The following is a 26,596-nucleotide window of genomic DNA, read 5'->3' as shown; positions in this document are numbered from 1 at the left end:
AGATAAGTGGAGATCCGTTTGTGTGAGAATTTTACAACACCCCACTGTTTTATGGAAAGGATCAAAGTGGGCTCCATGATCTTTGTACAGTTTTGTGGAGGAAGCCAAATTAGATTATATATAGAAACTGGGGAATATTCCATGAAATTGAAGTCCAAAGGGGAAGTCATGAGTGGAGACTTACTAAGGGAGCTATCTGTGCTGCCAGATAATTTCCTTATGTATGTTAGATCCTCTTAATCCTCCAGTGAGCTTATGCTTGTATAAAATGTGGTTTGGCGAAGCTAGACCTTGGGGATACATTTTTAATAATTTTCTTGTTCAATAAACAAATGCATAGTTACTAGACATGTGTGTTTCGTTGCGATTCGTTTCCTTTTCAGAGATTCGGATGTACACGAATCTCCAAATGGACATAGTAACTAATGTCAAGAAACCCGAAAAAAAGTCATAACGAATTTATTGAATGCATTTGTTTCATTTGGATAACTTCACATGGTTGATAGTAGTTTGGGCCCATGGGGAAATTAATAAAAGTTTCAAATTTGTTTGATAATTTGGATTCTGAAAACAAATGGATCTGAATTTTGTTTTATTTGTTAATTTGGATCGATATTGTCCAATCAGCTCATGCCATTTCTTTTGGTGGGATGGACTAGTGTCTGAAAATATCAAATCCTTCCAATTCAAATCTGTCCAATTCAATAATATATTGAATATATAGCAATCTTCCGGAAAAACTTCTGAATTTTTCCAATCCACCCAGACCAATGAATATATGAAACAAATGCTGAAGATAAGAAATCAATTCTGAAAATGAATCTGTTTAACATGATGAATATGACAAAACAAAATTCTTCAATGAACAAATGCATATAAATGTAAACAAGTTACATAGTTAGAGTAATGAGGGGTTGGAAAAGATGAAGATGTCTTCTGTAAAATGTAAAGCTTAGAGGTGAATGTCCACGATTTTCATTACATGAATATTAGGAATATTGGTGAAATGGAACATCCTTTTCAAGTACCTCTGTGGATTGTAAATATTTCAAAGGAAAATCTGCTATATGCCTTGACTTGGGGCGAGAGTAAAAAGTCAAGATCCATTTGAGGAAATCTTTGTAAAAGCAACACTTGCACAACACAAAAATAAGGTAGTCTCAAGAAAGTACATCAAATGCTTTAAATGCTACTATGGACAGTAGCATAGTTTTGAAAAAACAAACGTGACAATGTGGGTAAGTTGGATCACGTGTTGTAAGTTGTTCCCTGTCTGTCTTGACCTATGAATCTCACTTGGTCCCTATGAATGATCTGCCTTAGGAAGGAGTTCCAGCTAGCTGTGAGCACCTTAGCCAAAATGTTGATGTTGACATGAAGTAGAGATATTGGTCTGAAACTGGACCATGTATGTGGGTTTGTATTGTGCTTAGGTAGCAGAAATATTGTTGTGGCTAGCATAGCATACGAGAGGGGGATGTTGTGTTTTAGGGAATTGAAGAGGTGCTTAAGATAGAGTACTATTTTTATTATATATGATTTAAATAGCGGCAACAATTTGCACAGCACTTTACAAGAGGACAGCACACTTACAATATAGTTCAAGACAAGAGGGTCAGGAAGATGCTTACAATACAATAAATATCAGCAAATGTACATTATATTATTTATATTTTATAGAATATGATGGAATATTTGTCAGGTCCAGGCTACTTGCCCAACTTCATGGACTTATTTGCTACGTTTACTTTTATCATGTAAATATCCTTAGCTAACATAGTTAGGTTTTGCGTCATCATACAGTAAAAGGATATATTGGAAAAGAAGGTTTCAGGTTTTGTTTGTGAAAAGGGAGTCTTCACTACGTAAAGAACAGATAGAGGATGTTGAAATTCTTTTAAGATCTCTACTGGGTTGTCGGTCAGAATGCTATGTTTGGTTTGAAGGGAGATAGGTGTGAATTGTTGATCTATGCATTGATCATTTGCCAGCATAGTTTCAGATTTGTTGCTTTTGGAGTAAACTTTTTCTAGACCTGCGGAGTCAGATTTCTGCTATGTCTGTTAAGCAAAAATTAAACCCAAAAGCAAACATTTATTATATTGCAACTTACCAATTCTTAGATGTGATGGCTGCACTAGTTTTCTTTTTTGGCTTTCTTTCTTTTATTATAACCTGGCAATCTGGCCAGTAGGTCTGTTGTTTTCCAACAGAATAAGCTGTCCTGCAAATTTATCAATTATAGGGCTGAGACAAACCATTTTTCACGGGTGCTTACAATAAACAACTCTTATTTATTTATGTATAACTTTATCCTGACAGGCATAAAACTGTTGCTGTAAACTGCTTAAAAAGTATTAGCTGGCATTTATATATATTCCTTTTTTTCTGTTCAGCCCTAATGTTGTCTAATTTGCACTTAAGTTGTTGGAGGGATTTTGTTTGTAAGCTTAGGTAACTGAGTCTAATTCAGTTTTGAGGAAGGTTTGTGTTTCTCACATCCCTTTGCTGTTGGAAGCAATTTAAATAAAGCTATTTCTCAGTACTGCTTTTCATAATTCCTACAAAGTGGCTGGAAAGGTGACTGAGCCAGTGTTAGTTTGAAAATATTCAGAGTTGTTTGCCTCTATGATAACAAGATACTGTAGAAAAGTAAATTGTCATTTAGTAGCCAGGAGAAAGCTCAGTTTTAGGCAGTAGAGATCTACATGTCAGCATAGTCAGGTCATTGTCTGACCACAGGCTGTTAGGATCTTTGTACAAAACATTGCAGGAAGAAATTTCCTAACCTGCTGGTTAAGAAAAAAAAAAGATTAATGTATGGCCGCCTGCCTAAGACAAAGTGAAAATAACTGACTTGGGTGGCCTACTGGTGTAGGATCATCATGGAGAAACAGTAAATTAGATGGATGTGGGCACTTTACCTACGCAGTCTTGGTAGAATGTTGAAATACTGTGTGCTGGATTACAACTGAATAGTTGCATAAACATGGTGATCACATAAGAATAATCCATTAAATGTGCCAGGCATTGCTCATATAGAAACCTAAAGTGCTTAAACAAGCATCACATACACTATACTGTATTTCCAAAAGTTCCAAATCATTGGATTCAGGTGTTTCAATCATCTCCATGGCCACAGGTGTATAGAATCAAGCACCTAGGCATGCAGACATTTGTGAAAAAATGGGTCGCTCTCAGGACCTTAGTGAATTCAAGCGTGGTACCGTGATAAGTTGCCACCTGGGAAATAAGTCAATCTGTGAAATTTCCTTGTTGCTAATATTCCATGGTCAACTGTTAATGGTATTCTAACAAAGTGGAAGCAACTGGGAACAACAGCAACTCAGCCACGAAGGGGTAGGCCACGTAAAATGACACAGCGGGGTCAGCGCATGCTGAAGCGAACAGTGCGCAGAAGTTGCCAACTGTCTGCAGAGTCAATAGCTAAAGACCTCCACATTTGTGTGGCCTGCAGATTAGCATAACAACAGTGTGTAAAGAGCTTCATGGAATGGGTTACCATGGCTGAGCAGCTGCATCCAAGTCTTAAATCACCAAGTGCAATGCAAACTGTTGGATGCAGTGGTGTAAAGCACACTGCCACTGGACTCTAGAGCAGTGGAGATGTGTTCTCTGGAGTGAAAAATCACGCTTTTCTATCTGGCAATCTGATGAATGTGTCTGGGTTTGTCGGTTGCCAGGAGAACAGTACTTACCTGACTGCATTGTGCCGTGTGTAAAGTTTGGTGAAGGGAGAATTATGGTGTGGGGTTGCTTTTCAGGGGTTGAGCTTGGCCCCCTAGTTCCAACTAAGGGAACTCTTAAGGCATCAGCATACCAAGACATTTTGGACAATTTCATGCTCCCAACTTTGTGGGAACATTTTGGGGATGGATCCTTTCTGTTCCAACATGACTGTGCACCAGTGCACAAAGCAAGGTCCGTAAAGACATAGATGAGCGCGTTTGGAGTGGAGGAACTAGACTGACCTCAACCCGACAGAACACCTTAGGGATGAATTAGAGCGGAGACTGCAAGTCAGGCCATCTCATTCCGACATCAGTGCCTGACCTCACAAATGCACTTCTGAAAAAATGGTCAAACATTCCCATAGACACACTCCTAAACCTTGTGGACAGCTTTCCCAGAAGAGTTGCAGCTGTTATAGCTGCAAAGGGTGGGCCAACATAATATTGAACCCTACGGACTAAGAGTGGGATGACATTAAAGTTGCATGTGAAGTGCGTGTGCATGTGAAGGCAGGAATCCTAATATTTTTGGCGATATAATTTATAACATAATTGCACTGTGAGGCACCATATGTATGATAACCTCACTGCCCTGAGCTAGGACATGCGACTGAGGACCATGTTGTGGCAAGGTGGAATGTAGCTGTGGTATACATGCATTCCGCTTAAAGATAATGGTGTAGCACCACAACAGGATATGTCTGGAATTACCCTGGCTGTGTATAGGGGAGATGGAGGGGAGATGAGTCCCCACCTGACCAGGTATTATACACATTCTTCAATAAAATATACAATACTTCAATAGAAACGCAAGTGAAAAGGCACAGGTGTGCTGCTGGATCAAAGTATATCAGCTATTGTGGAACAATGTCACCAGGACTCCCACTGCTTGAGGGAGAGCAAGCCCTTTTGGGCATATGGTGTTTAACACGTGAGGTATAGGAGGGCCTGGGCTCTTGATGTGCTAAAGTTGTCCTCCAAAATCTGCAAAAATATGTTTGTGACCAAGTAATATTAAAATTTTTAAAAATGTAATTCAAGAAGTACATTTTTACACATTGCGTATAGTCCATGAATCTTTGTATTTTTGTTTAGCTGTCCATTCTCATACTTGCTGCCTCCTCTTCTGTTTGCGGGTGTCTCCTTCAGGTAGCTTCTCCTAAAGAGGACACCCACAGATGCCCACTACAGGCCAGGGCTGTGTGTTTCCATTGACACAAACACAGCACCCAGCAAGCCATGTCCCTGCTCCCTTCTCCCAGCTTCTGACTTAAAGTTGAGGGAGCCAGTTGCTTGCCAAACCCTCACCTCCCCTCTGCAACCAGGAAGTTTGGAGACAAGCACAGACTGTGGAGGACCCTGTGGTTGTGAGCAGGTTACACAATTAGTGTTTGTGGGTGGAGGGATGGGGGTAGCACTAGTACTGGGGCATTTTTTGTTGTGAATGCATTAAAGGTAACATATTTAGCTTCATATCACTGCTTTAGGGTGTGAGGATCCTGGCAATATGAGTAGTAACCAGCCAAAGGTATATAAGTGTCCTGAACAGAGTTCCAAACATAACACTGTCACTGCAAATAACACTGTTATATCAATGTAATAATAAATAACGGGGTTCTTTGCTGCTTAAGATCAGGGAAAGGGAAAGAAAAGAGTCTAAGTACAGTACAAGTAGGGATAAACAGGGATGGTTCTGCTACTGTGGTTAACTGAGAAACAAGGCAATATACAGTGTATGTGACATCAGGTGATGGCTGGAAGTCACTAACAATCCGCTAGTCATTGTCAGCCAGTGGAGACAAGGTGAAGGGCTTGTGAGCCAAAGCACTGCAGAATTTGAGAGTGTTGAGATGTCCAATTCTGTGAGGTCTTCTTTGCTGCCTAATGAGCTTCTTTGTGTTGACTGTCTACTTTGGGCGATTGGCGGGGGCTGAGGTTCGGTGTCAGCTCTGGGCCTAGATTCTGAAAGCAGGAGTAGACCTTCTCAGGAGTGTGGTAATTAAAGGTTACTTTAAAGGAATATCCCTATCAGTAGCAGATTCTCTCTGACTGAACTTTTTGAAAATATTGCCACAGGTTTCGCCTTTTAATGAAAGTGACTTGAGCAAGATTTGTAAAGCTTTTGTAGGCATGTCCTTGAAAGCTCATTTCAGAAGACTCATTTGCTATGCTTTTAGTAGGTGCTCCTTAATGTTGAAATAGTGGAGCTTTACATTGATGATTTGTGGGTCAGCACTTGAAGGACCCTATCCATTTCCCTTCTTCATAACATAAAGGCTATTCATTCTGAAGACCCATGATAAAGACTGGGAGAGTTCATCACTCTCCCTGAAACAACACAGGAAGCACTGCACAAAGAACAATGCTGAATTTCTGATAAAATCAACAGGTATTTTTTTTTAACACTTATCAAACCAATATAACAAAACACTTTCAATTGTATATTTAACAGAGCAAAAAAGCTAATTGTTAAGGTGTATATACACTTTAAGTACAGGATATACTAAATATGTTGTGGTGAACACAAAGCAATTAGCATTCACTGATTTCCAATGTTTGTTATTGAATGAGTATGCTATGCAATAACTGTACCCACCTTTTATTCTGAACTTTTTGAACACTTTCACCACTTCCTTAGAAATTTGAGGAATGTATGTAATACTAATTTTTTTACTGTAGATTGAAGCGCCACCACTCTTTTTTTGAAAGGAAAGGGGGTATCATTTTAGAATTTTTATTAGACAGCAAAAAGCAAGTATTACTTTAACAAATACCAGCCAATGATCCTGTAGTGCACAAAGCACCCAAACTTACATAACATTACAAGAAATACATTCATAGAGGGCCCAGAATAAAGGAAGTATAGGATCATGCTCATATTGTATTGCTGTCTAAGAAAGGCTAATTTTCAACCTCCTCAGCATAAACCCTCTAAAAAGGTCCAATCTAAAAAAGGGTTAGGATATTTTTACTGCCATTCCTTTCTGCCGCCACCTCCCGACCATTTAAGAAGATCTAAATGCCGGGAGGTGGAGGCGAGCATTCTGATCATGTGACTGCTGTGACACTGGTCACACGATCGGAAAGCTCCCAATTGCAAACATGCATCGGGAGCTTTCCATTCAGGATGATAAAGAATTTCTCAGATTTCAATCTCACAGTATCAGGGGAAAAACTGTTGCTCAGTCTTGGTGGTTTTAGTACTAAGGCAGCAACCTGAAAGGGGGGGGGGCAAATCGGTCCATGAGCATGATGGGAAGAACTAGTAAAGATGCTCTCCGTGGCATAATGTTAAAACATGATGGGGACTGACTTGCCAAGACAAGGAAAGTACAATCTACCCAAAAAGTAAAGTCATCGGTAAGACTTCTTCACTATGCGAACTCTATTGGTGTTCTAGGTGAAGTTATCAGAGATGTGAACCCCAAAATATTTAAAGTCACAATATGATTGCTCATATACAGTACTTAGCAATCATATGTCAGCAATGTGTAAAGTAAGGGGATCAAGACACATCCCTGGGGAAACAAATGATGAGGATGAGGTAAGAGGATGAAATATTGTGAATTCTAACAAACTGTGGCCTATTTGTTAAAACATCCAGTACCCAGCTCCACAAATCTGACCTCAATCTAAGTAGTGTCAGGTTCTCTATCAGGGTTTGTGGAATAAGGCAGAACTAAAATCCTAAAAAAAATGGTATAACAATGGATCCTTATAAATGCAGCGATCCAATTTAATTTTGAAAACAGCCAGAAAGAAAATCATTCATGGCAAGTTCCATTTGGGACATAATAACTACATTGTGAGGGTCAATAGGCTTTTGGCATGTGTCAAGAACATCAATTTGACATCAGGTTGAGTTGTTTCTGAGATCATTTAGAAGTCCATGACAGGTGCAGTTTTCCTGCAGCTGAGCTCCTTCTGACCTGCATTTGACCTGTATCAAGCAAGTTTTGCATTCCAATTGACCTGTATGGAAATACAAAACCCACTTGAAGCAAACAAAATCCTGTCAACACAAGCGGTTAGTTCCATATTTTAGCCACTCTGCATGCAGAAAGTAGATACCATTTATATATATATTTAATTACATTACATTCAAATCCCACCCTTTCTTACATTACTAATAGAAACAGTCATTCTTTGATATATTACTGCCATTATGAGGACCCCTGCGCGGGTCTAAGACTTCATCTCACTTTATGGTTATTGTTTTCATTGCTGCCATGCAGCCTACATGTTTGTATGTTTGCCAATGATGTTTCAGTAAAGCTCTTTTGATAACAGAAAAGGTCATTTAACTGAATTTTTTTATATCCACAAATACAGTAAGTCTGTGGGTTTTATTCATCACCTGTGGGCACCAATGGGCACTCAGCACCAAGGCATGCATTGGATGCTTTGTGACTTGGGAAAGGAAGCTCTCTTACCCTTCAGCACAAGTTAACTGAAGCAATGCATGGACATAGGGGGATCAATCAGTTATGACATGTGAGCCCATCATTAAAAGATAAGGAAAACAAACAACACAGGGCATATAACTACACTAATACCTAGTTTAAACAATTAAAACATTTGGACAATGTACAATTCTTTTACAGAAAGTAACGTAATTGCAGGTGTTTTTTTTAACATGTTATTGGATCACGGGTTCTTGTAGTGTTTTTTCTTATTATGTCTGTTGCACATTTTAGCTTGCAGTATGATGACCTTTTGTAAAGTTTACATTTGTTGTGTGTGGCCAGGGTGATCAGATTTTTTCACACTATATAATTGTCCAGTAAGTGAGAAAATAGAACACATGTTGCTTCTCCTTATCTGAAAGGAGTGCACACCTTTGTAAATGCAATCATTAATTGCAGTGGTAAAAGTTCCTGGCTCAGAACTCTAATGAGGCTATTTATTATAGCAGATTGCAGCAACTTTACCAAACGAAAATCCAATACATTCACAAAGTGAATCACCCAATATTGGAAGAAACATAATAATTGAAAATTCAATGGATATTCAGATTAAGCTTGGAAATTCAATAGAAGCATTTGCCTACTTAATTACCACCTTCTTTCTATACTGACCACAACAACTACAGTTAACATAAATATACAAAATATTTAATTTTTTTATAACTGTATGTAATACATCCACATTACTCTAATAATATATGAGCCACGCCTTACCTTTCCAGATCCAGTAGAACCAGCAACAGCTAGTAACTCTCCCTTTCCTAGACTAAAATTGATGTTAGAAAGTACTGGTGTAACATGCAATGAGAAGTTACTAAAGATCAGATTCGGGTCATCTTTAGAAGGTCCGCCTCCATTTTGAAGCATTGCTTTTCCAAAAACTTCTCCAAACCCCTGCATGGGTGCAAAACAAATACATAAAAATAATACAAAATGTGATTAATTTACATGAATGTAAGAGATTGGAGAAATACATGTAAAAGTGGAGTAGAAAACTTAGAATCTGACAGCAGAACAGGAAGCCAGGAAAAGTGTGGGACATCATTGTGGGACATTTTGGCATCCAGGATGTCTTTATCAAGCAGTCAAAAGGTTCAATCCACAAAGCTTTAATGTGAGGATAAGAAGCTTTGTTTTAGCCATGTGACTGTAAATTTCTGATTTCATTGGACTTCACTGAAATTAACTGTCACTTTTTAAAAATAAGTATTCTTATAACAGTGTGTTCGTGTTGTGATTCGAGCCTCATATGCTGGATGCTAATGTGTTTTAGTGGATGACACATCCTAAAAATCGATAAACCGGAATCTGAAAAGCTTGGTACCAATAACTAATAGCCTGAAAACTCACTTATTCAGGAAGCCTATCCCACCTCCACCTAAAACTGTGCTTTGGTCACCCCCATCAGGTCAGCCCCATAGCTATTACCTTTTGTACCACCCCAGTCCCCTCCCTTAGATTGTAAGGTCCATGAGCAGGGCCCTCCTAATCCATCTATATTGAACTGTATAGTAACTGTACTGTCTCTCTTTATATTGCAAAGCTCTGTGTAAACTGTTAATGTTATATAAACCATGTATATTATTATTAATAATATGTAATAATAATATTAATACCAGACTTAAATTAGCACTTCTGTTGCTAATTGAAGTTGGCAATAAATAAAATGATCTTCCCCTTTAGATATTACTATCTTCCCCAACTTGCACATACTCTATATGTTTGTGGCAGTCAGTTAATCTCACCTTTTCCCGCTCTGCTCTATGGACGACCAGGAGTAAACAGACTCTGCTGTCCATTTACACCCTACTACCCTCTGATCTGATCCACCTAAATGGAAGAGGATGCATCCCCTTCCATTTTTTTACTGGATTGGACCCAGAGGTGGACCAGTTTAAATAGACAGATGGGTCAATTTACACCCACTTGTCTATAGGGGTGAATGCACCATCTGATCAGTCAGTTTTTCAGGTCGACCTTATCGGACCCACAGAGTGAAAGGGGCGCTAAAGAATTGATGGCAGCCTCACGAGGTCTTTTATACAATTCTTAGTGCTACATATCATGAGATCTTCAGGCAGCTGAGCAAAAAAAAGTTTGGGCCCTGCCAAAATGTCATCTTGAGAATGGCCACCTTTATTTAAATCTTAAAATCCTTTGTCTTTGTATCCAGTGCATGTGGAAGTGCTAACTCCCATACAAATTATTGATGCACAAAGAAGCAGCAATAAGTGCAGCCCAGGAATGCACAAAATTCCAACCCCAGCCTAGGTACACTCTGTATAAGCCTTCGCAATGATCAGTATGGGGATTATTTACTATAACTAGAGAGTGCAAAAGCTGTAGAGAAACAGATCAGCTTCCAGTCTGAATTGTCATAACTTAATTGAACAAGTTGAAGCTGATCGGTTACCATACATACTGTACCTGCTCCAGATTCTGAGTGCACCAGCTTTAGAAAATCCCCAAATAGTATTATATTATCAGCACTTCTAAACTTAGGTCTTTTTATTCAGTCTTATGTCCAAAATACGGACCAATTACAGTTTCAATGTATGCTGACCTCATCCCATACAGCTGTAACATTCTCCAATGCCACTTCTGTGGTTGTCAGGTTGTACTCAAGTGACTTGTATTCATCTTTTTGCAAGAAATCCTGTGAAAGATATTGCAATGTATGAGATGCTATAACCATGTTTAATACAATCTTAACAGCAAGAGATGTGGTAACATAGCAGCAGGTGTCTAATTTTATATGTCATCACAAACTTCTCTAGAAAGTGACTTTTAGCTGGACTGCAGGAAAAAAAAACATGCTCCTCCAGTATGGTATCCATAATACTGAGCATGAAAAATCTTACATGCTTCACAGTAATACTTTTCAAAGAATCACTGGGTCTGGGAATGATAGAGGTTTTAGGGACAGGAATTTGCATGCTAGTTTAAAGTCCAACCAAAGCTTTTTATTTTGTGTTGGGCTAAACAGAGAGGGTTAGAGACTCTGTCAGTTTTTCCTATTGGGGAGTTCTGTTAGTACAAGAAATGATGGGAAATCTTTTCAAGTCAAATCTCAACAAGTAGACAGACTAAGGTGTCCTTTTATGACACAGAGAATAGCTGCGATTCAACGGATCTCAGCTATTCTCTGGTCATTCACAGTTTATGACACACAGGAGATCATGTCAGCCCTTCACTGGAGATCTGTGTTCTCCCTCCAGATTCTCCAGCCCAGAGCTGGAGAATCAGAGGGACCGCAAACTAAGCAGAGATAATTTACCTCTGTTTAGTAAACTGATCTTTTACTGTAATCTCGCGAGATTATAGAAAAATCAGCCGTTTTCCAGAGTTTGTAGACCGTTCTCCAGCGTTTGGAGACCGTTCTCCCTTCGTTCGGAGAACTGCTTCATAAACTGCATTCACAGGAGAACTGTGTTCTCCGAGAATGCCGGAGAACTGAACAGCGATCTATTACCGCTGGTTCATAAATGGACACCTATGGCCTCTTTCACAAGACCAAAGTGGAAAACTGTGTCTAGGTGCCCAGGTCTGTGTGAACAGCCGCAGCTGAGAAGTCTGTCCAAAATGGTGACAGGTTGACACAATTGTCTGTCTACCAGTGTTTGGATGCAATCACACAGGAAGTGATTACCTGCTGTTAGGGACAGATGATCATCTCTGGAAGCAAGCTGCTTGCGTCCAGGAGCTTTGATCTGTCCCTAACCATAGGCAGATAGCTATGGTCAGCTGCAGCAGTTTTCAGCTTGCTATTGCTTTCTACAGGCTTCCCAGTCGTGTATGTCTTCACACACCTGGGCTCCCGGCTTAAGTTTTCCACAAGCTCTTGCCACACCCCAACTAATTTGGTCATGTAAATGACATCTAAAACAAGTTTAAAGCAGCATGGGGAGATGTTAGAGCTTCTGACATTTTTTGTGTTGGTGCCTCAGGGACATAAAGTGAGGATTTCTCTCAATAGGGTTAGAGATTTAAAAAAAACTAGCAGAAATGTCCCCAAATTCCCCCCACAAATGTGTTTGGAATATGCCTTTAACTGCCAGAAATGGCATAGTTCTTGAATGGAGAGTATATTGCATGTTAGACAGGACAAAGTTTGAGCCATCATTGTAACCTGAAGTCATGTTTGAAGTGTTATCCCATATTTGGGTAGCACAGTGGCTAAATGGTTAGCACTTCTACCTGGCAGTACTAGGATTGTTGGTTCAAATCCCAACCATGGCACCACCTGCCTGGAGTTTGCATGTTCTCCCTGTGCCTGCATGGGTTTCCTCCACACTCAAAAGACATGCTGGAAGGTTAATTGGATCCTGTCTAAATTGGCCCTAGTATGTGTATGTATGACTGGAAGTTAGGAACCTTAGATTGTATGGCCCTTGAGGGTTAGGGACTGATGTGAAAGCACTATGTAAATTGACGGCTCTATATAAGTACCTGTAATAAACAAAATAATATTGACAAGCTTGCAGCATCTACATTATTTACTGTAAAACATATTTAGAGCTGTGGATTATTCCTCTAATGGCTATATTTTCTAGGAAACATCCAATCTCATCCAGTCAACGTCAGCTGAAGTATAATTTTAGTGACAGAAGCTGATTTCACTCACAGGGCCTGTGTTAATAAAGGTGTAATGAGTTGGTGGGAGAGGCTACATGATCTGAGGCCTCATTTACTAAAGTGTAAAGTGGTGTGAAGTGAGCTTCTGTTCATCACAATCATCTAATCATGTGAAGGAAAACAAATAAGCTTCTTCTCCAAATAGCTGGTTGTTTAAAGTGAACGCAAGGCAGTTAAAGCTCACTTTTCATCCTTAGTAAAGCTTATAGCCCTGTATAATTATTAGCTATATATATTTATAATTTTTCATAAATATATATATATTTATATTTATGAAAAATTATATATATATATATATATATATATATATATATATATATATATATATATATATATATATATATATATATATATATACACATACACACTGCTCAAAAAAAGGAACACTTTTTAGTCAGAGTATAGCATCAAGTCAAATAAACTCCTGGGATATTGATCAGGCCAGTTCAGTAGCAGAGGGGATTGTTAATCTGTTTCAGCTGCTTTGATGTTAATGAAATTAACAACAGGTGCACTAGATGGGCAACAATGAGACAACCCCCAAAACAGGACTGGTTGTACAGGTAGAGGCCACTGACATTTTTTTTCTTTACTCATATTTTCTGTTTATCACTAGTTTGCATTTGGCTAGGGTCAGTGTCACTACTGGTATTGTGAGGCAATACCTGGACCCTAGAGAGGTTGCACAGACAGTCCAACTCTTCCAGGATGACACATCAATAAATGCCATTGCCAGAAGTTTGCAGTGTCTACCTGGACCCTACAGAGGTTGCACAGACAGTCCAACTCTTCCAGGATGGCACATCAATACATGCCATTGCCAGAAGGTTTGCTGTGTCTCCCAGCACAGTCTCAAGAGCATGGAGGAGATTCCAGGAGACAGGCAGTTACTCTAGGAGAGCTGGATCGGGCCGTAGAAGGTCCTTAACCCATCAGCAGGACCAGTATCTGCTCCTTTGTGCAGGGAGGAACAGGGTGAGCACTGCCAGAGCCCTACAAAATGACCTCCAGAAGGCCACTGGTGTGAATGTCTCTGACCAAACAATTAGAAACAGACTTCATGAGGGTTTCCTGAGGGCCTGATGTCCCCTAGTAGTGCTCACTGCCCGGCACCATAGAGCTCGATTGCCATTTGCCATTAACCACCCGAATTGGCAGGTCTGCCACTGGTGCCCTGTGCTTTTCGCAGATGAGAGAAGGTTTACCCTGAGCACATGTGACAGACGTGAAAGAGTCTGGAGAAGCCATGGAGAACATTAGGCTGCCTGTAACATCATTCAGCATGACCATTTTGGTGGTGAGCCAGTGATGTTCTGGGAAGGCATATACATGGAGGGACACACAGACCTCTACAAGCTAGACAATGGCACTCTGACCGCCATTAGGTATTGGAATGAAATCCTTGGACCCATTGTCAGACCCTACGCTGATGCAGGAAGTCCTGGGTTCCTGCTGGTGCACAACAATGCCCAGATTTATGTGGCGAGAGTATGCAGGCAGTTCCTGGAGGATGAAAGAATTGATACCATTGAATGGCACCCACACTCGCCTCACCTAAATCCAATAGAACACCTCTGGGATATCATGGTTTGGTCCATCCGACGCCGCTAGGTTGCCCCTCAGACTGTCCAGGAGCTCAGTGATGCCCTAGTCTAGATCTGAGAGGAAATTCCCCAGGACACCATCCGTCCTCCTCATTAGGAGCATGCCCCAACGTTGTCAGGCATGCATAGAAGCACGTGGGGGCCATAAACACTACTGAGTACCATTTTGAGTTGCTGCAATGAAATTTCAGCAAAATGGACTAGCCTGCTGCATAATTTTTTCACTTTGATTTTTGGGGTGTCTTTGAATTCAGTCCTCAGTAGGTTGATGATTTTTATTTCCATCAAATGATGTGGCATCTTTACATTGCTAACACATTACCCAGTCCATATCAGTATAGATATCCAGGATGATATTTTTTTCCTATAGAGATCTGATTGTTTTCAAAGTATTCCTTTAACTTTTTTGAGCAATATATATATATATATATATATATATATATATATATATATATATATATAAATATTTAATTTTTTTGTTTATTTTATTCATTTATTTACTTATTTAAAATACTAATAAACTCTTATAATAGCATTTACATTAGGCAGATTATATCTGTATAATTATTTAATAGAACTTTAATTTCCTTCATATTGTAAAGCTATGCGCAATCTGCTGGCGCTATATAAATCCCGTATAAAAATAATAATACTAATTTTTAAATATTTCTATTATCAGAGAAATATGGGGCTGTTGTTGCTATTCTCCCTATAAATTGCTACTTGCTGGACTGTGCCTGGCTTCAATTTTTATTGGCCTGGAGCCAGCATTTTGCAAATGAAAGTCAGAATTTCTTCTCTTTTTACTTCTTCCTCAATGACTCCGAAAGTAAGAAAGTGTATCCATAAACCAAATTATTTTTTAGGGTAGTGCTGAGAAAGATTTAAACTCCTGACAGGTTTTACTACTGTACGGAGCTTAATTAGAGAGATTTCCCCTCATTTCCTTCCAAGGGCAACCTTTGCACCAAACAGGAAGTGATGGCAACTTTCCAACAGCAACACGGACAGAAGTAAAACATTTTTTTTTTCAAAGTAAGTGGAGGAATGCTAAAATACCAACAGGTTTTTCTTGTCTGTTTCCCTGTTGCAGATTTTCCCTTACTTCCTCTGTCATAAAACGTATTTCTTAAAACAGGAAGTGAGAAGAAATCTCATAATGGAGTTCTGAATAAAAGTAAAATCTGACAGGGATTCTAACCCTTCCCCCACTCTTTTCAAAACTAAGAAATAACTAAAGTTTTGTCTATAGATGGATTCTAAAGTCAGAACCAGCCAGACAGCTCAGATTTTCAGAAGGAGGTCAGCAAGGACAGCCCCTGTTTTTCTATCACAACCTTTTAGGCTTGCAGGCTGTACAGTTAGCATCTTTATAAATGCTTCATTACCCATTAAGTCAATGACCCATAATTATGACCCAGGAACAAGAACCCAGTTGTGAACCATGCAACGTTAAACTTAAGTCAGAAATGATAGCTCCCATATCTTTGTCTTCTCAGGTTCACTTCAAGCCCCAATTCAGCTACGGACAGATTTGAATAGCTAAAACTAACAAATGACTGCACTACATGGAGGCAATGGAGGTGATTTACTAAAGTCAAATAGACTGTGTACTTTGCAAGTGCAATTTCATTCATTTTCCCCAGAGCTTAGTGAATGTGGTGAAGCTCTGCTAATGCTGATTTCCATCATCAAATCATGAGCAAACAAAAATGTTTTTTTTTGCATTCTCCTTGCACCTTATTGGGTATTCCTTACAATGTGAAGCTTCACCACATTCACTAAGCTCTGGGGTAAATGAGTGCAACTGCACCTGCAAAGTGCATAGTCTATTTGCCTTTAGTAATTCAATCCTAGTAGGTCATCCTAAATGTTTTCTGTTGGCCATACATGTGGTAACTTTCCAAGTATTTCAGCCAACCTGGAATTGTAATCCAAGTGATCATACACAGAGATGGGATTGATATGGCCAAGACCAAACCCAATTAAAAAATCAAATCGATTTCCACAAAGATGTTGTTTTTTCTGGGTTTGATCAAGTTTTCAATTACCTGAATTTAATATCTATCTCAGTTTAAATGACTGAATTCAGGTGGCTGATCCAGTGGTAGGCTGTTTGTTTTTAGCAACCACTATTGATCATGAATTTGATTCCCAGTTGATCAAAAGTGGTTGAAATTGCTATGTGTTTGGTCAGCTTTTAAGTCTTCTAGGTTCCATTAAAAACTTGGTAATTACTTTGGATGTACCAGATACCTTGGATGTACATACCCTTGAAATATTAATTTGTGCTTAGATGGAAGTGGGCAGCTTCCACCTATGCTCTTATTATGAATTAATCATTTGAGAGCACCTCAGATAAGACAGTATTATGTCATAAGTGAGAATTTACAAAAGTACCTGTATTTTATTGATAACTCCCAGGGAGTCATACCAGGTCTGCACAGCCCAGGGGAACTGGCGTGTAACAGCCATTCTCAGAACTATGTTGAAAGAAATGGTGGTAAAGATTTTACGGAGGGTAATCCCAGACTGAAGCAGATGTGGAAGGATAGAAAGGAAGACCACAAAGAAGCCCGAGAAGAAGAAAGCTGAGCTGTTGAAGTATCGCACATAGGCTGCTTTCTGGGTAAGCTTCAGTTCAGTCCTGTGTGAAGACAAGGACAGTAGTTATTCTTGAATTGCATCATCATATGTCAGAGCTGTTACATACATTGTTTCATCATTAACCCATAAAATTCACTGTCATTATATATCATTATTCACATCTAGTAGGCTGCATATTTTTGATGTGAGACATTTCTAAAGTGTTAATCATGCTCATTTTACAGCTTTATAAGCTATGTGTAGGTTTCACTTGCCTGAGTCAATAGTGCAGCTGTATCACTCATCACAATAAGTTATGTTAAAGGAGACCTTTCCCAAGAGACACATAGGGGCTGCCATCACTCGGCAGTACAGTGACAGAGTGGTTAGCACTTCTGCCTAGCAGCAGCACTAGGATCGTTAATTTGAATCCAAACCATGGTACTACATTTGTGGAGTTTGCATGTTCTCCCTGTGCATGTGTGGGTTTTCTCTGGGTACTCTGGTTTCCTCTCACACTCCACAGACATGTTGGTAGGTAAATTGGCTCCAATATGCGTATCTATGAATGTGAATTAGGGACCTAAGACTGTAAACTCCTTGAGGGCAGGGACTAATAAATGTGCAATATATATATTGTGGCTGTGTGTTGAGTTTGAGGGGACAGTAAATTTACACTGTTATACAATCTGTACACTCACTACTTTACATTGTAGCAAAGTGTCATTTCTTCAGTGTTGTCTTCTTATAGCCTAGGCCATCTTTATGTAGAGCAACAATTCTTTTTTTCAGATCCTCAGAGTTCTTTGCCATGAGGTGCCATGTTGAACTTCCAGTGACCAGTATGAGGGAGTGAGAGCGATAACACCAAATTTAACACACCTGTTCCCTATTCACACTTGAGACCTTGTAACACTAACGAGTCACATGACAGCGGGGAGGGAAAATGACTAATTGGGCCCAATTTGGACATTTTCACTTAGGATTGTACTCACTTTTGTTGCCAGGGGTTTAGACATTAATGGCTGTGTGTTGAGTTATTTTGAGGGGGCAGCAAATTTACACTGTTATACAAGCTGTACACACACTACTTTACATTGTAGCAAAGTGTCATTTCTTCAGTGTTGTCACATGAAAAGATAGCATAAAATATTTACAAAAATGTGAGGGGTGTACTCACTTCTGGGAGATACTGTATATGTAAAGCACTGTGTAAATTGATGGTGCTATATAAATACCTGTAGTAAATAAACCACCGACTTCTTCTTTTGTATATGCCAGCTGTGAGGCTGTCCTGCCAACACCCTGGCTTTAATGTTTTGAGGCATTAACCCAGAACATGCACACAGATAAAGGCTTATGACTTTTCTGATCTGTATATTTGTTCCAGGTCAGTGACTCAAGTATTAAAGCCAGAGGGTATGCACAACAGCCAAACCAAGGATAGGTTTATTTTAGCTTATACAGCACCATACATTTCCAGCAAGCTGGTAGATTTAAAAACAGTGGGAAGTAGCAAAAAGCAGGATGCTGAGGTTAATGCCAAGTGAAAAACACCTTTATTAAAAGCAGCACACTTAGAGGTCAGAAATCATTAATCCACCAGTGGATAATGAAACAGCAGGTTGAGACACCAGATATGGAAAAAAGAGCTGGGGGCATCTCCAGCCGCACTGCGAGGATGTCAGAATCCTGAGGTGATGTCAGGAGGGGTAAGCATAACGCATTTCAAGGGTCTCAGCCATTTTTTTCAAACGCTACCTGCTCTTTTTATACATACTACCTGCTGGCTCATTGGAGCCCCTGCTGCTGCATGTTTGGCGGACATTTATTGCCTCTGTGTACCTTCAGCTTATCAGATCTGGTGTCTCAACCTGCTGTGTCATTATCCACTGGTGGGTTGGTGATTTCTGACATGCAAGCCTGCTGCTTTTATTAAAGGTGTTTTTCCCTTGGTATTAACCTCAGCACCCTGCTTTTTGCTGTTTCCTGCTGTGTGAGGTGAACCTGCCCAAATATCACGGGAGCTGTAGAGGTGAACCACGTTCCATCCATCCATCTATCCATCCATTCATCCATCCACCCTTTCATCTATTCCTCCACTAGTCATCTACTATTGCAGTAATTGCTGCTATACGACAGACTCCTAGTGTGTTTATCCATGGACTAACTGTTTTTACACAGTGCAGAAGAGCACTGGATGTTCTGTGTAACTTTTCCACGTTTCTTTTGATTTTAAAAAAATGCATACTACCTTCTTCTCTTCCATTGTTACCTTCTTTGCAATGTAGATATGTCTAACTTTACCTTTGGTGTCAGCACGGTAAAATAAAAATTCACTTTTCTGAATGTTGACAGCAGTTTTACATCATGTTGGAAGATCTCTGAGACTGACACCATAACCCAAGTTTAATTCTCTGCTTATGTTTTATAATTTTATTATTATAACATTTTTCACATTATTATTAAAAACTAGGTAATATAAAGCTAACACCTAATCAGGTAAAGCATCTAGAATATAAATATATAGCCATTTCAAACTGTAACCCTATGGACCGGTTCACACCAAAACGCGGTATGGGAAACTCTGTGCGCAGAACTCCATGTGAATTGAGCAGAAATGCACAGCACGTTCTTGTGCAATTCCCGGTGTGAACTGGTCCTAAGACAAAGAACAGGGTTTTGGCTTATGATGTGTCGATTTTTGCTGCTTCCAATGAGTATTACTATGCAGCTTAAAACAAACCTGTAAAGAGACTGCAGAATGACAACTATCCATTTAGATTATTATGTAAAGATAACTTTAGAAGGCCACAGACACTGCATATCAAGCATGGCAGCTTGATTTTACAGAAAAACTACAGCTTTCAGATAAATAAACTCACAGCAAACAATTGAATATTCTCCTAAGAACAATGATAAGTGGGTGTCTACTGGAAACTACTGCCGTAACATTCATCACCAAGATGAGGAAACAGTCATCTCATGTCTATTGGTATCTTAACACAACTACGTGTGTATATGTTATAAAAGTATAATCACAATGTAAAGCCCAGTCGTACCATAAATCATGCATGCATTTCTGTTACTTGCTGTTATTTGCTTTCCCCATTGCGTCTAACTCATTTATGTATTATAGACAGCATTGTTCCTCTTTTTTCTTGTTATTTACAATCATCATATTCATTATTATTGCTTATCTTTTACTGCATTGTATGTCCCAAGGTCCTTATAGGTAATGTTTGCACATTATAAAAGTTATATTCATAAAACTGTGTCATGCTTATACTGTTCTTGACTTTTTCAAACATTAAATGCAAAAAACTTTATATAAGGATCTAGTTGTGAACCATAACCCAGCTGATTCAGCAAATTGTATATACAGTATGTATACAAAGCATCTCTTAAATGCAGCAGATGTTGTATGTATATGTAATAATTATATGTAAACAGGTTAATGCATGCATCCACTATATGTAAGCATATCCAAGACCATTTAATAGACAGATGACATGTATAACTGAGTTACATCTTTTATAGACAGGTGACCAGTTGCCACGTGGGTCTAAAAATAATTGAATTTTTTAGAGAAAACAGAAATTCTTACACTATTAGCCACTAACACTAGTATAATGACTCTGCTTCTTCAAGATGCCACTGAAATGTTGTATATAGATATGTACATTAGGGAATACAATGATCAGCAGTAACATTACGACCACAGACAGGTAAACTGAACAACCAGGGTCAAATTGTAATGGCTAGACAACTGGTTCAGAGCAACTCAAAAACTGCAGCTCTTGTGGGATATACCCAGTTTGCAGTGGCTAGGACCTACCAAAAGTAGTCCAAGGAAGGAAAACCAGCAGAGAAGAAACAGGGTCATGGACAGCCAAAGCTCATTGATTCACAAGGGGGCAAAGACTGGCCCATGTAATCTGATCCAATAGAAGAGCTACCGTAGCTCACATTGTTGAAGTTAATGCTGGTTCAGATAGAAAGGTGTCAGAACTCACAGTGCATCACAGTTTGTTGCATATGTGGCCGAAAACTGGTCAGGGTGCTCATGTCGACCCATATCTACATCCTAGTGCCTGAAAAGGGCACATGAGTATCAGAACTGGGCCATGGAGCAATGAATGAAGTTGGTCTGGTCTGATAAATCCAAGAATGGTTTGAGGAACACAACAATTACTTTAAAGTGTTGGCTTGGCCCCCAAATTCAAAACAATTCAAACCCATGGAGCCCCCACCTCCCAACTTACAGGACTTAAAGGATCTGCTACTGATGGCTTGGTGCCAGATACTAAAGCATTCCTTCAAAGGTCTGCTGGAGTTCATGCCTCAAAGGGTTACGGTGGGTGGTTATAATGTTATGGCTGATCAGTGAATGTGGTTATTACATATTTAGGTTTCACCAGCTGTATATCACTGTTATGTTCTGTGTTGACATAGGGGTCAGAAAAAGGATCCACAGTGCATGGGGGGATGCAGGCATCTGACAGAAGTGCTGCATATTAAAGACATTGGCAGTGGCATGGAGGGTAGAGGTGTTCAGAGCAGTAGTCACAGTCTTTTACAGGGAGCAATTGTTTATGTATTTCAGGGGAAGCTATTGAGTTCTTATGAGGAAAACACTGTAATCAAAACTTAAAATCCATACCTTCCAAAATATGCTTTCCTTTTAAGCTTAATTTTGAAAAGAGTAAGGGAAGGTCGTCAAGTTTTTTTCTGCCATCTGTGTTCATTTAGGGAAATTTCCCTTTACTTCCTGTCCCATAGCCAAAACAGAAAATGAGAGGAAATTCTTCTAAAGTGAGGGAATCCCTAATTGTCACCAGAACTAGTGTCGCCATTGGAAAGTTTCCCCCTATACCTGTTTTTGTGACACTCCAAAAGTTGGGATTTCTTTCACTTTTACTCTTTGTGATAACGGTAAGCAGGACATTGGGTTGCCACCTTATCCCTTTAACCGCTTCCCAACCGAGCTTTAGCCGAAAGACAGCTACAGCGCGGTTGTCCAGTTCTGGGAGGACGTCCATGGACGTCCTCCCAGAACCCGCCCCTTGCGCCCCACCAGCGGCGCGCACACGGCACCATCTGTGATCGTTGTGTCCATGATCACATGATAAAGTAAAAGGCCAATCACAGAGGCCTTTTACCATGTGATCAGCTGTGTCCAATAACACAGCAGATCACAATGTAAATACAGTTGCTGGTTATCGGCTGCACAGCGTGAAGAAAGTACTGCCGATAACCAGCAGATATGACAGGGAGATCTGCACTGATAATCAGGGCACTGATTATCAGGGCCCTGATTATCAGTGCCACCCAGTAGTACCCAGCAATGCTGCCCAGCAGTATCACCCATCAGTGCCTAGCAGTGCCGCCCATCAGTGCCCAGCAGTGTCACTCATCGGTGCCCAGCAGTGTTGCACATCAGTGCTGCCCAGCAGTGCCGCCCATCAGTGCCCAGCAGTGTCATCCAGCAGTGTCGCCCATCAGTGCTGCCCAGCAGTGCCACCCGTCAGTGCCCAGCAGTGTCGCCGGTCGGGGCTATCAGTCAGTGCCTCCCATCAGTGCCCATCAGTGCCGCCTATCAGTGCCCATCATTGCTGCATATCAGTGCCCATCAGTGCCGCCTCATTAACACACATCAGTGAAGGAGAAAAATTACCTGTTTGCAAAATGTTATAATAGAAACAAAGAAAATCTTTTTTATTTTTTTTATCTTTTTCAATTTATAGTGCAAAAAATAAACACCCCTGTGTCACCAAAAGAAATCTCTATTTGTGTGAAAAAATTATACAAATTTCATATGGGTACAGTGTTGCATGACCGTGCAATTGTCATTCAAAGTGCAACAGCGCTGAAAGCTGAAAATTGGCCTGGGCAGGAAGGGGGTAGAAGTGCCCAGTAGGCAAGTGGTTAAAACTAAACACATATTAATTACACAGGCTCTGAGGCTAATTTAATGCAGATGAGGCACTAAGTGAGTTTAATTACCAGCTTAATCAGGCTGAGAACCTGTGTAATTACATTGTAATTAATTAATGTTTGGTTTTAAAGGGATGAGGTGGCAACCCTAAAAGGACAAGTAGAGATAGTGAATCTCCCTAAAGGGGACACAGACGGCAATGAAAAACTGAGATGTTCCCTGTGCCACTGGCTGCAACACAACCCCAAAGCATGATTGATCCAACCCCATGCTTAACAGTTGGACAGAGGTTATTTTCATTAATTCTGTGCCCCTTCTTCTCCAATTCCGGCCAAAAAGTTCAATTTTAACCTCATCGGTTCACAGAACTTGTTTCCAAAATGCATCAGGCTTGTCTATATGTTCATTTGCAAAGTTCAAACGATGATTTTTGTGGTGAGGACGTAGAAGAGGCGATGACTCTTCCATGAAGACCATATTTGTACAAGTATCTCTTTATAGTGGAATAGTGTACCACAACTCCGGTGTCTGCCAGATCTTTCTGGAGGGATCGTGCAGTCAAACGTGGGTTTTGAATTGTTTTTCTCACAATCCTGCGAGCTGTTCTGTCTGATATTTTTCTTGGTCTTCCAGATCTTGCTTTAACTTCCACTGTTCCTGATGACTGCCATTTCTTAATTACATTTCGAACAGAGGATATTGACATCTGAAAACGCTTTGCTATCTTCTTATAGCCTTCTCCAGCTTTGTGAGCGTCAACTATTTTCAGTTTCAGTTTTCTAGACAACTGCTTAGAAGAACCCATGGTGCTGATTGTTGGGGCAAGGTCAGATGAGTCTGGGCATTTAAAACCTTTGAGATTGACATCATCTGGTCTTCCCAGACGATGATTGAGAACAATCCATGACACTGGCAGGTCTCAGCTTTGCACAGGGGGCAGTGCATGCTATAAATTCTGCAGGGTGCCCAAACTTTTGCAGACGCCATTTTTTTGTTTTCTGTTATTTTGAAAGTGTAAATGATGGAAATAAAATCTAACTTTTGTTGACATATTATAAGAATGTCTAATCTGTAATTTGATGCCTTTTGGAGATTTTTCCATCTTTCCTTGGCTTCTTTATGCACATTAATACAAATTTTTAGCAGGGGTGCCCAAACTTTCGATCCCCACTGTATGTGAGAAATTAACCTTTAATTGCCATTTTAACCTGTGTGTGTCACCTTCTGTGTCTGTAGCAAGACCCAACATTCCAGGGGATGTAAACTTTTGATCAGGGCCATTTGGGTTATTTCTGTTATCAGTATGATTCAAAAAGGAGCCAAACAAGTATGTGATAATAAATGGCTTCCTACGATCACTATACTTAAGTAAAATACAGTTTTTTTGGGATGATCAGTTATATTTTTAATATCAATGCCAATATTTCATGATTTCTGACAAGATATGCAAACTTTTGAGTACAATTGTATACTGTATTGAAAAAGCACTGTTCTTCTTGCATATACAACAACCATCTAATGTATGTACCTAACCATAGAAACCACAGTCAATGATCTGCCCATCTTCAGTCAAACATCTCTTCCCAGATATGGACAGTGGATGAGTGCACTACATACATGGTAAAGTTTTGCACTACATACATGGTAAAGTTTTGCGTCTGATTTTCGACACTTAGAATACTTTTTAGTTGTTGCCTATACAAATCCTACATGTCCATATCTTCCCAAATGAACAATTTTTAATTTATCACATCACTATTTTTTTTTTGCCACATTTTCACAGTAGCAGTAGTCCATGTTTGGCATCTGATCTACCAATCAAACATTGTGATAGAAGACAAAGACAACTAAATAAGACAAATAACTGAATACTAACTTTTTCATTTTTTTTAACTTTGCACTCCTGATTAAAGAGATGTAAAGACATCTATGCATTTGTCTGAGTATGGAAAAATCCAGTCTCTTGGTATACATACATCTAGCTAAAAATGTTTCTTGACTTCCAACCATTACACATAAAAAGGTTGTGCTTATTTACTTTCCATTAAAAATGTTGGTGGTCAAGCAGGGTCTACCAACTACTGGCAAAGCTTATACTAACAAAATCACAACAGAGTGATCTGTGAACCATTAAAATAATATGGAGATAACAGAACCATTTACTGATGTTTTGAGCATTTATGAATGTAAACTATAAGTATATAAAATGTATAAGGTGAATTAAACTTACTGTCTAAAGGCTTCAATTATTTTCTCCATAGCATCCTCCCAGCAATAGGCTTTTACTGATTGTATGTTTTCAATAATTTCAGATGTCATCACAAGCCTCTCATTAATCTTACCTGCCCTCTGGTCTCTGCGAGAGATAAATATGTGTAATTGTATAGCAAAAGGGCAAAGACAAAGAAACACATGAAATAGCCTTATGTTATTTAAAAAAAAACTATAGTACTTTTTTCAGATATACTGTAATTGTGAACATAAAAGGTTTAATGTTCAGAATCTGTTTGTATTGCTTGTATACCTTTTGCATTTCTAGACACAATTGGTTTTAGGAAATGCTATCGATGCCAACAATCATTTAGAGCACATGTAAGGGAGGAGAGTTAAGTGTAGGAGCTAAGTGTAGTGGGTAAAACAACCCATTTTTTAAAAAATGTTTTCAGCTGTAAAAGAAACAGGCCTAGAAAATATTTGAACACATTAAAAAACAAACATGTCACCTCAAAACATAGCTGGTATTAGCGGGACGCTTTATACATTTTGTGCAAGTCATGGGAACAATTTTCCCACAATTTGCCATCTTGTGCAATTTCTTTCTATACAGGTTTACACAAAAATGTAATACTGTGAGCCATTTTTACATTCAATCCATTAAAAAACCAACAGCTTACAATTAATAGTCAGAAGCACAATATTATGAGCTGTCCATAGTGCTGATCCTGTGTTTTTACTGGGGCAGTACCTAGAGGGTTAATTTTTTCTCAATTTTTTACTTTTTAAAAAGAGCCAGCATACATTCTCTTCAGCACAGGGCATAAGAGCCATTTAAAAGTGCTCATATCCCCATATTCCCTGTATCTGTTGATACAGGGAATATGGGGACAGGAATACCTAGTATAAACGTGGGGGTGCCAGCATGCAGAGTTTATATGCAACCCACCTACCCTCGCATCGGGAAGCATTGAATAAACGTGATTTGAGAAGGATGACCCTCTCAAAGTACCCCTCCAATGCAGAAGAACATTCAGGTTGCTATCAGAATGATATTCTTCTTGTCCCTTGCCAAAGGAAAGCCAAAGCACATGTTGTGTCACAGGCTGATATGTTTGGGGAGATGGGACACCATTTTTATTTTTTTTAAACACAGACAGAAACTGAAAACTGAATTTTAGCAATGCCCCTCTAAGACAGCTGAAGCGAACTGCACCATGCTGTACCAGCTATTCATCTAAATTTATAGTATATGTTTTTCTACCCAAAAATTTAATTAGGGAAACATTTTCAGGCATTAATACATTGGTAGCTCTTACCCCTTAGAGCTGTGGTCTCCAAACTGCGGCCCTGGGGCCGGATGTGGCCCCTTGCCTGTCTTTATGTGGCCCTTGAGGCACT

General features: G+C 39.4%; 1 protein-coding gene across 1 annotated transcript in view; it reads right to left on the bottom strand.

The window, feature by feature from the left end:
• Positions 1 to 26,596, bottom strand: part of CFTR (CF transmembrane conductance regulator) — a 200,484-nt gene that overhangs the window by 110,245 nt on the left and 63,643 nt on the right. Inside the window, exons 7-10 of the mRNA XM_089672096.1 lie at positions 25,212 to 25,337; positions 16,858 to 17,104; positions 10,782 to 10,874; positions 8,933 to 9,112 (exon numbers count right to left, since the gene is read on the bottom strand). Of these exons, the coding sequence (XP_089528222.1) occupies positions 8,933 to 9,112; positions 10,782 to 10,874; positions 16,858 to 17,104; positions 25,212 to 25,337 (646 nt within the window). The remainder of the gene's footprint in view (positions 1 to 8,932; positions 9,113 to 10,781; positions 10,875 to 16,857; positions 17,105 to 25,211; positions 25,338 to 26,596) is intronic.

Source organism: Staurois parvus, unplaced genomic scaffold (genome assembly GCF_062004578.1).
Source record: "Staurois parvus isolate SC_StPar_1 unplaced genomic scaffold, SC_StPar_1.0 ptg000120l, whole genome shotgun sequence".
Taxonomy (NCBI): domain Eukaryota; kingdom Metazoa; phylum Chordata; class Amphibia; order Anura; family Ranidae; genus Staurois; species Staurois parvus.
The sequence above is the reverse complement of the archived record's forward strand: the minus strand, read 5'-3'. Positions and strand labels throughout refer to the sequence as shown.